We start from the raw sequence: 11,189 nt of genomic DNA, 5'->3' as shown, positions 1-11,189 counted from the left end.
ATGAAAGTAGCCGACATGTACTATAAAATTACAAAAATAGATGTAAAATCGATTGTATTTTGTTTGTAGATGATTGTGCATTTATTTTTGTTTGTTAATTTATAATTAATTTTTAATTAATTATTTGAAGTTTGAAATATATCAAAGTACATGCATGGAGAGGAAGCACGCGCGCACACACACACGCATACTAATTGAAGGGTGGGGTGAGTGTAAGGGGGGCCTTTGGCCCTCTCCCGCACTCACTCCGCCGATAGGCTGGGTGGACTTTGCTTTACATTTATTATAATACAATTGATTTCACACATAATTATTTAAAAAAAGAGTTAGTCGTCGGCCAACATCATACGAATGTGTACAATGTGTATGTGTGCAATAATGTCATGTGTACAAAACGTTGTAACGGGCCGCTTCACGAGCGGTTTCGAATACTCGCGCGGACAGCGCAATCGGGATCAGGATTCGTGAAGTGGGTTGAAACGCAACGGACGTGAGTTGTTATGTACGTCGTTTATTTGCCACTCTAGGCAATGGTCAGCTTTACAATCGATGCGTGATTACAAGAAATCGTGTTACTATGATAATAATACGAGCGTATGTTATGACGCGGGTCGAGACGGTGTTTTTGCGCGTCTAGTTAAAGGGCCCGTCTCGTGGCGCGGGGTGCGCGCGGTGAGACGGGCTCGTGTTGTCGGCTTCGCGGTTGTGGGCGCGAGGTGCGCGCGGTAAGGCGGGCGCGTGTTGTCGTTCTCGCGTTTGTAGGCGCGAGATGCGCGCGGTGAGACGGCGCGTGTTGTCACCGCGTGTCGGTATTGCGATATCTCGCAGTTTACAGTCGCGCGAGATATGTCAATTAATACGCGTATGGTGTTCGGCGCGGACTGCAGGGTGCCAGGCCCGCAGTCGGGTGTATGCGTCGGTGACGCGGTGTTCGGCGCGGACTGCAGGGTGTCAGGCCTGCAGTCGGGTAGATGCGTCGGTGACGCGATGCGCGTTCCCAGAGATAATCGTGGGAAGCGCAGTTCGGACGGTCGGATGGTCGGATCGTCAGGTCTCGAGAATACTCGAGGAAAGCGGCGAACTCGTCCACTCTCTGTCCTATACGGATGTGTGTTGCGACTGGATTCGTCTCGAGAACAGATAGCAGAGAATACTCGGCGGAGGCTGCGAACGCGTCAACCTCCGGTGTACTGTCTGTTTGACGTAAGGATCGGTATTCCTGGAATTTGTCTCGGAGCGTACCGCTCGAGCGGATTCAGGAGCTGATCTGGTTGACGTAAGGTGTTCGGTAGGGCTTTTTATACCCTACCGAAGCGAGCGTGACACCCGCGCCGTTCGCATCCCCCTCGGGGTGGGGGAGACGACGCGGGCCTCCGGTAGCGCGCGTTTCGGCGATCGGCATTCGCCGGAAACGTTCGGTGCCGTTCGGCGCTCGCTTTGTTTATGACAAACACTAACGGCTGTGTTTGTCATAAACATTGTTTTCGCATGTTTAAAAATGGGCGCTAAGCCCCTCTGCCGTTGCCCGGCTGGTGTTCGCCGGGCGGCAGACTTCCGACGGGTGACGTGTCGGGAACGATGGGGGGATGCATCGTTACAACGTTAATATGAATTTCTTATACTATGTAAGCAAAGTTTAGACGAAGCCTTCTCAAAAATCTTGCATTTGAATATATTGAATATATTGTTTGAATATAGTGCTAAATATGCACATTTTTGCTTTGTTGTTGCTTAACCGTTGAACTTTGGCAATGTATAAAATGCATTTTAATTAGTCATATGGTTGTATTGTCTATCACTCATTTTTTCCGGAAGTGACGCTGTTATATTTTGAGTAGTTATTATACAGTTCATATCTGATTTAACATATAGTATGGCATGTTTCGCTCTATGATATAAATTATCATTGAATTATCCAGTTTTCATAGTTCTGTTGTTACTAACATCGTTTTATAGTATTAATTTCAATAAAAAAATTATTTAAAATTTGAACATGGTTAGTACAAATTTTTATACTTCACATATCTTTTTTTAATTTTTAGTAAATAATCTTAAGAATTTTTTCTGTGTGTAACTGAATCATGTGCACAATATAGTGCGCATACTTAGAGCATATATAAAATAATGTTTATATATTTATGTCTTCTCTTTGTTTAAATACTTTAAACATCTGTGTTATGTTTTTATTCTGCTAATTTTTTTATTTAATCTGCTTTTCTATCTTAAAACTCAAAATACAAAAATATTTTGCATTGTTTAATAATAACAATACTATATTTTATGTTTTTACTCTCTTTACTGCTGCCAACCGTAGGTTGGCGGAAACGAGAGAGTATGCGTTTCATCGAGCTCGGATCCTTTGTTATCGGAGTTCTCGATAACTACAGAGTAGTTTGATACAATCTTTTAAACATAAGGTTGTTATTAATCAAGGAAGATAAAGAGCGTACTATTATCATTATTTATTTTATTAATAAAAAGTGAAAAAACAATATGATCTCGTCTACACGTCTTCTCATTGGCTGCCGATTATATCTAAGAAGCAAAATGATTCACCAATGAGGTTCATTCTAAGCATGCGTCTAGAGAATAAATTGGTAATTTGTAATTACATGTCAAAGTGATAAGGGCGGGATGATGTTAGGTTGAACGTAATTAGTCACATGTGCTGTTGTTGTGTCAACAGTGTATAGTGTTGTGTCAACAGTGTAATAGATATATAGATATATAGGAGGAATAATTATTATATATGGATATATCAGAAGAAAATATGAATTCACAAGTAAGTTTTTTCTTCCTTCTTTTTTCTATTTATGATTATTTATTTTTTTTGTATTTCTATTTATGATTATTTATTTATTGTTTTTTTTTATTTTCTATAAGAAGAAGATATGACATATATGGAAAATATGAACATTTCGAAAAAAAGTAAGTTTTTTCAATAATTAATTTAATTATAAAAATTATTTATATAATAAGCTTCTGTGTAGATATAATTAATGTCTACGCAGACAGAAATATACGTATACATAGCTACGTAGAAGTTTATAGCTTTGTAGAAATTTAGGTATATGAATTTAGATATTGTTATTATATAATTTTATATATTATACATATATATTTTTCAATAATTAATTTAATTATAAAAATTATTTATATAATAAGCTTCTAATTAATATTTCGAAAATTATTACGAAAATTGCAAAATAGTAAAGAACTTTTCTGTTAGGTTTACTGTCCTCTACCCGTTCATGAGCATTGGCACAACCTTTGCAGGACACCCTGTATATACACACACATATATATATACATATATATATATATATATATATATATATATATATATATATATATATATATATATATATATATATGTGTGTGTGTGTGTGTGTGTATGTCCAGGGGCAGTTTTCGGGACATTTTTATACTACCTGATTTTATTATTCTATATTATGTAGAGCATTAATATAAACTCCGTGTACTTTTTTTTTATTTTTATATGCCGTATTTTCTTTGGCCAATTTAGTTATTATATATGAATGGGCAGTTTTCTGGACCTTTTCTTATTTCGTATATACATTTCGTATATTACGCTACAACCATATAAAATTTCTTTTTTTTAATAAAAATACATTTAAGAAAGAGAATCTAACAATTTTAATTATAAGAAATAGCGTTTAATATTTATCAAAAGTAAAAATATAATGATATCCTGAAATCTGCTCTTTTATAGCTATATGACTTTATATAAATCGGCGGTTTTCAGGAACTTTCTTTTATTTTGTTTTAAATCAATTGTACAAAATCGCTTCTCATTAATAAAAATATGTTTACGAAATAGAAACTAATAATTCTAATTGTAAACAATAGAGTATAATATTTATCAAAGGCAAAAATACAACAATGTCCTGAAATGTGCTATTTATTGCTACATAACTTTATGTAAATTCACGATTTCCAGGGCATAATAACTTTTTTGATATTTATTATTACAGTTGAAATATCTGTAACTTTTTTCAATAATGGTAATCATTATTTAATTTCGAATATTATATTGCAACAAACTTAGTTATTTTATATTAAAAATCTATTGAATAATAATATATAAAATATAAAATAATAATGTTTCGGAAGCTGCCATTATATAGTATGTGACACTTTTGAGCACTTCAGAAAAATCATAAATAGTGATATTTTAAAAACTTAGCATAATATGAAGACAATTAGTTAAATTAATAATTTCGAAATTAATGTTTGGTAATTTAAAAAATTTCTCTTTATTTATTATATGTATTCGTAACAGCTAAATTGCAATAATTATGCCTAATTATCAAGGATTATGAATAATTACTAATTTTATATTCCATATCTATATACTTTTTTATATAAAATATTTAATATCTATTTCTATCGTAAATGTTTTTGAATAATCTTTGCTTAATATTTTTTCAGACGCAGGCTTAATAAAAATAATTTTTTGAAACGATATGGTATAAAAAATATATAAATATATCCTTTCTAAAAAAGGCACGAAACCTCGAACTCGAATACATCGAAATGTTGAAGCCTCTTTTCCGCGATACTGATTGGTTCCGTCATTGCGCTTACTTCGTGAGCGGCTGTCAGTGTATTATATTTTGACAGTTATATTTATCAAGAGGTGTAATTGTGTATTGAAAATTGTATGTCATTAAAAATGTCTAATGAAAAAAAATAAATGGCGCGCGCAAAGTGTGCGCTTTGTGTTGTCTAGTGACATAAAAAGGCTGTAAAAAAACATTTGAAGCTTTCACACGTATCAAGCAGTGAGCATCGCTGCCTATCGTTTTTGTTGCCGGCTTGGTAGAAAAGAGATAGAAAATCATATATCTGTCTTTTTCTACTATCCGAAGCTAACCGAAGCGCCGAGCTCATACACGGTTTTCGATTGGTGCGTTATTCTTTCTACCACATTTTGGCGCGTTGCATTTCTCGAAGTTAGCCTAGCATAACTGCATGAGATGCTTTGTGTCTAAGAAGATTTCGATTAACTTTTAATAAGAGTCATTTCGTTTTGTATGTGACTGAAGCATATTATGTGAAGAATGTCACAATATATATTAGTCTTTTGTAATTATCATAAATATTATGTGACAAATATGAAATATGGAAGAATGAAGTGTACAGTTAAGAATGATAAGAATCGTAAGAAAATATGTATTACACGTACAATTGCACGAAATAGTTAGTATCATCATATATTTACTTAAAATAATATAAAATAATATTAAATGCAATAGAGTATTGTGCATATTGAGGATAACAGCATATAACCTATCTATTTGATTATAAGCAAGATAATATCAATACATAAAATGTATGAATTTTGCACAATACTGCTTTTTAACTTTTTTTAGTTATAAATTCTCGCATCAATGCCTTAATTTTTGGTTGATTCTATTTAAATTAATTACGTATTAATTATATATAATAATAATAAATTACTTTATCTATTTTTGCAGAAAATAAAACTAACCTTTCTGCAATTGCTGAAAATTTAAATAGAAATAATCCATGCATTGTTCTGGAAAATGCCATATTTCCCAATTACTGTGGTAATAAACAAAGTAAAGTAAAGACTGTGAATCTTAATGTAACAATTTCTTATAATAACAGCAAAAGCAAAACAGTAGATATCAATACTAATAATTCTACGAATGATACTAATACTGATAATAATATAATTTCCTGTGATAATGACAAAGATCAAAGCGTAGTAGATAATGTTATCAATAATTCTACGAATGATACTGATTTTGATAATAACACAATATTTTCTTGTAGTAATGACAATGGCTGTAAAACAGTAAATAGTGATATCAATATCGGTAAATCTATGAATGACATTAATCTTGATAATAATATATTTTCCTGTGGTAATGACAAAGATCATAGCATAATAGATACTGCCATTAATGTCACGAATTCTGCGAATGGTACTGATTTTGATAAGAACGTAATATATTCTTATGATAATGAACATGGTCACGTTACATTAAATGATGAAAGTTGTATCAATGATCCTAAGAAACATGCTATGGTTTCTAAGAAACATGATTGTGATAATGCCATGATATTTTCCAATAATTGTGATAATAAATGTAATAGAATAAAAGCTACAAAACTTAACGTTACATTTTCCTGCGATAACGACAACAGTAACAAAACGATGATGATAGATGGTGATATTAATGCCAATAATTCCATGGATGGAAATGATTCTGATAATAATCATTCCTGTGATAATGACAGAGATCATAGTATAGTAAATAGTACTATTAATGCCAACAATTCTATAAATGATTTTGATAATAATGTGATATTTTCTTATGATAATAACAATGTGTGCAAAACGGTAGATATCAATATCAATAATTCTATGAAGGATAATGATTGTAATAATAATATATCATTTTCCTGCAATAATGATAAAGATCACAACATCGTATTAGATGATGTTATTAATGTCAACAATTGTAGAAATAATACTGATTTTGATAATAACGTGATATTTTCTTGTGATAATGACAATAACTGTGATACTGCAGATAATGATATTAATACCAATAATTTTATGAATAACAATAATAATATGACATTTTCCTGTGACAGTAATAATGCCAATGTTTCTGCAACTGGTATTGTTCTCAATGATGTTATGATATTTCCCTATGACGATGATAATAATTCTAATATATTATATGATCTCACTAATGCCAAAACTTCTATAAATTATAATAATAGTGATAATAATATAACATTTTCCTGTGATGATGAAAATATTATTAACAACGTTGCTGGCGCAAACATAACAAATACTTCCGAGTATTTACCTTCAACATCGGAAATTACAATTGAAAAAGAGACTACAAAACACGAAAGCATCCACAATAACAATTCTACAATTAATAATAAAAATTCTTCAGAGTCACTGATAGACATTTCTTCTGTAAACACATTTGGTTGTAGAGAAAACGATTTATATGTTCCGTTCTCTCAACCTAAAGGACTTCAAAAAAAATTTTTGTTACTATTGCAAAAAGTTTCAAAGTAAAATTGCACTCCATTTAGAAAACATGCATAAATTGGAACCTGAAGTGAAAAAATTTGCATTATTACCAAAAGGTAATCATATTTTTTAATTCTAAAAATTCTATAAAATTTTATTGTATATTTTTATAATTATTAATAATCTTATTAATATGTTATAATTTTTATTAATATGTATTATCTAATATTTTTATTGTAGGTAATTTAGAGAGAAAAAAAATTATAGAAACTATTAGGAGGAAAGGGAATTTTATATACAATACAGATCCTTCCGTAAATACGGGAGAGTTAATTGTTTGTCGAAGACCTGCCAAAAATAATTGCAAAACAGTACGAGATTTTACGTGTTGTTCAAAGTGTAAAGGATAGTTCACTAAAAATAATATCAGGCACTATTTTAAGCAATGTGCATGTGTAATCAAAGGCAGAAATGTACAAATTTTAGGACGTGCTGTAATGGGAAGAATCCATGAATGTGCAAGTGAGACAGTAAGAAAAGTTTTATTCCCGGTTTTGAGAGAAGACGATGTTACACGATGTATTAGATACGATAAATTATTAATAACATATGCAAACAAATTATGTATCAAGTACAATCATCAACATCAACAAGACATGATACGTGCTAGACTTCGATTATTAGGACGGTTTCTTATTGCAGTAAAAGAGTATAATCCTAACATAACAGAGTTTTCTGATATATATGATCCTTCCATGTATGATAATTGTCTTAAAGCATAAATAAAATAGCTCATTTTGATGACATTAATAAAAATATGGTGCACCATCAGTCGCGTCAAATATTGGAACAAATTTAAAACAAATTGGTAATTTGTTAATAACAGAATGCATAAAAACAAATAATATAGAAAAGCAAAATACCACAAAAAATTTTTTGAAATTAGTACAAGAAGATTATGGAATATTTATAAACAAAACAGTAGAAGAAAATGTTACACAATATAAACAACAGAAAAAAGTTACGCTTCCATCTATGGAAGATATAAAAAAGCTACACTCATATCTAAAAAACGAAAGAAAATTATTATATGCAAAACTTCAGAAAAAATTTATGTACAACACATGGCTGGAACTTACAAAAGTTACACTTACATCCACACAAGTTTTTAATAGAAGAAGAGCAGGAGAGATTGAACGTGTTACTATAGAAGATTTTCATACTCGCGAAGGTATAACGAACGAAACCTATTTAGATTTATACAAATCATTAGGAACAAATTTACAACAGGTATGAATTATTTTTTTATAAATAAACTACGCATTAGTATATAATGTAAAATAATTTTATAATTTTTGTATATAGGTTGCTGATAAATACGTAAGATTTTTAATTCGTGGGAAATTAGGACGCACAGTGCCTGTGATTTTAGACGTGGAATTAGTTCGATGTATTGAATTAATTTTGAAGCATCGAAAGAATGCAAATATTCCTGAAAAAAATCCATATGTGTTCGGCATACCTAATAACACTAGCAATAAACGCTATTTCAAATATTTAAGAGCGTGTATTCTTATGCGAAATTTTTCTAAAAAATGTGCACAAATACCACATTTATTAAGAGGTACTGAATTACGCAAACATATTGCTACAACGTGCATTACGTTAAATTTATCTGAAAATGAAGTGGATGATTTGGCAAACTTTATGGGACATCACGAAAAAATTCATAAACGCCACTACCGTCAATCAATACCAGCAATAGAGATCATTCGTATGACGAAATTTCTTCAACTAGCATTAGGTGAAAATGTGCAACAGCAATCCAATAATAGTGATTCAGGTAAATGCACTACTTATTTTATTATTCTATATGTATTTATATGAGTTTTTTTTACAAAATACATTAATTATTGTATTTTTTCCATTTTCTGCATTTTTATTACATATAATTAATCAAAAAAAATATCAGGCGAGAATTTTTAAACCGTTCAAATTAAAGCTAATGTGTGCCATAATTGCGGATGTCGATGCGTAAAAATCGAGCGAAGTAGCAAAGAATACAACAATTAAATGTTTCGGTCTCAATTTGGATCCTCTTAACTCAACAAAGTATGAATAATATATATATATTATTCATACTTTGTTAATTAAAGTGAATCTAAATTGAGACTGATATTTTTCATTTATCTTGCATTCATTCTGCTTTGCTCAATTTCTACGCATCGACATCTACAGTTGTGATGCATTTTAGCTATGCTTTCATGAATCGAATAAATTTCATTATATATATTTCATTATAAATATTTCATTATATACATTTACATAACACAATTATCATAATATTATTAATAACAGAAGAAGAGATACAAGGTACCAGTAAAGATACCTCAAGTGCAGAATCGGAAAGCGATGCCGAATCATGTGTAAGTTCACGTAAGCCTCCTTCAGTACAATCTGGAAACAAATTTCTTACAACTTACATAACAGACAAGAAACAAAAATCTGTAAAAAAGAAAACTGTACGCCAAAATCATACAATTGCGAATAACGATAATGATTCCGATGAAAGTTATTCTCCAAAGATAAAGAAACGTCGCAGTAGTAAGTTAATTTATTTTTATCTATTTTCTTCCATTTTATATTAGCTCCTACAAATTTATCAAATAAAGGTGTATTCTTTTAAATATTATTTAGTGTTGTGTTTTCATGTAATTATGTCAAAGCATATATTGATTTTTAATGTATAATGTATTTTGATACAACAAATTTAATGTACATAATAACAATATTTTATTTAAAAAATGATATTGAAACACTAGTCTCATATGCGAATATAAATAATGAAAGAATTTGATTGGATCGTAAGCGGACTAATAGTATGTATCGAGCCTTAAAGTAATACGAAACGTTAGAAATAAATTAGAAATAAATAGAAATTTAAATTAAATTTGGAACCATTGCTTGTTAGAATAGTGTTATTAATTCTAATATTTAATTTATTTTGTAGTATCCCCATTTGGTCCAATAAAAAAAAGACGTTGGACGGAAGAAGAACGTAATGCAATAATTCAAGAATTTCAAAAAGAAATTACCATTTCACAACTGCCATCGAACAAGAAAATTCTCCAAATAAAGGAAAAAAATAAATGCTTAGTTAATCGATCTGTTGCTCAAATTAAAACATGGATTCATAACTATATATCTGGCAAAATTAAACGTCATTAATGCACAAATGTTTATTAAAAATATTTAAATATTTAATTCAAAAACAATATGTGGATTACTTAAATTTAAAAAATTGCAAAAATAAGTAAAATATATAATATTAGTTATTTTGATACAATGAATCAAATATTAACGTGTTGTTGCGAGAATTTCATAAAAAAAGTTAGAGAAGCGGTACTGCGCAAAGCCATTTATTTTAAAATATATCGATATTAAATGTTTATGATTATGTGGGCAATATGTTATTATAAATGTATCATTATATATGTGTTATTATATATGCTTATATACAGTATACTATTGTACCGAAAATATTTTAAGTTACCATATAAACAGGAGAAAAGGCAATTAAAAGCTAGCGCAGTATAATTTAAACATATTTTATTACAATTAACTTACATTGACATTACCATGCTGGTTTTAATTGCTTTTTCTCTCCTTTCTAAGATATATTAATAAGAGTTTTAATATTTTATTTTAATTTTAAATTATTTTAAATAAATATAAAATAATAATATTTTTTTGTGTGATTACAAATAAAATATATGTTTTTACAATTTCTATTATCTGCATATTTAATATTCATCCTTCTATATTTTTTACTTTTCACATTACTTTTATTATGATCATATAAAAATAATAAATATCATGAAACTTTTATGAACAATGGTAAAACCAATACGTATACATAACGAAACAAAATAAAATGACTTTTCAACAACAATATATAAGGGCTTTCCTCAATAAATATTTATAGACAAAGCTTAATCGAAATCTTCTGAAGCAGACTTCGCATCAAACATCTCATGTGAAGCGAAGTAATCAAACAAATCCACCGACGAGATAATATTAAAGATTCATTATCTTGAATAAATTATTGAGACTACTAAAAGGACACAGTAAAAGCTCCAAT

The 11,189-nt window shown here is 29.9% G+C and overlaps 2 protein-coding genes across 2 annotated transcripts; both read left to right on the top strand.

Annotated features, from left to right (window-relative positions):
* The first annotated feature begins 4,961 nt into the window (after positions 1–4,961).
* On the top strand, positions 4,962–7,889 carry LOC126858669 (putative uncharacterized protein DDB_G0282133). Its single transcript, XM_050609145.1, has 3 exons — positions 4,962–5,223; positions 5,502–7,164; positions 7,289–7,889. The coding sequence occupies exons 1-2, from the start codon at positions 5,085–5,087 to the stop codon at positions 7,091–7,093; spliced, it is 1,731 nt and encodes a 576-aa protein (XP_050465102.1). The 5' UTR covers positions 4,962–5,084; the 3' UTR covers positions 7,094–7,164; positions 7,289–7,889.
* LOC126858665 (uncharacterized) lies at positions 7,116–10,685 on the top strand. The gene is made up of 5 exons (XM_050609143.1): positions 7,116–7,164; positions 7,881–8,338; positions 8,414–8,891; positions 9,407–9,652; positions 10,059–10,685. The coding sequence occupies exons 1-5, from the start codon at positions 7,116–7,118 to the stop codon at positions 10,274–10,276; spliced, it is 1,449 nt and encodes a 482-aa protein (XP_050465100.1). The 3' UTR covers positions 10,277–10,685.
* Positions 10,686–11,189: the final 504 nt, after the last annotated feature.

Source organism: Cataglyphis hispanica, unplaced genomic scaffold (genome assembly GCF_021464435.1).
Source record: "Cataglyphis hispanica isolate Lineage 1 unplaced genomic scaffold, ULB_Chis1_1.0 scaffold31_size18610, whole genome shotgun sequence".
In the NCBI taxonomy this organism is placed as follows: domain Eukaryota; kingdom Metazoa; phylum Arthropoda; class Insecta; order Hymenoptera; family Formicidae; genus Cataglyphis; species Cataglyphis hispanica.
This window is presented reverse-complemented; position numbering and strand designations above follow the sequence as displayed.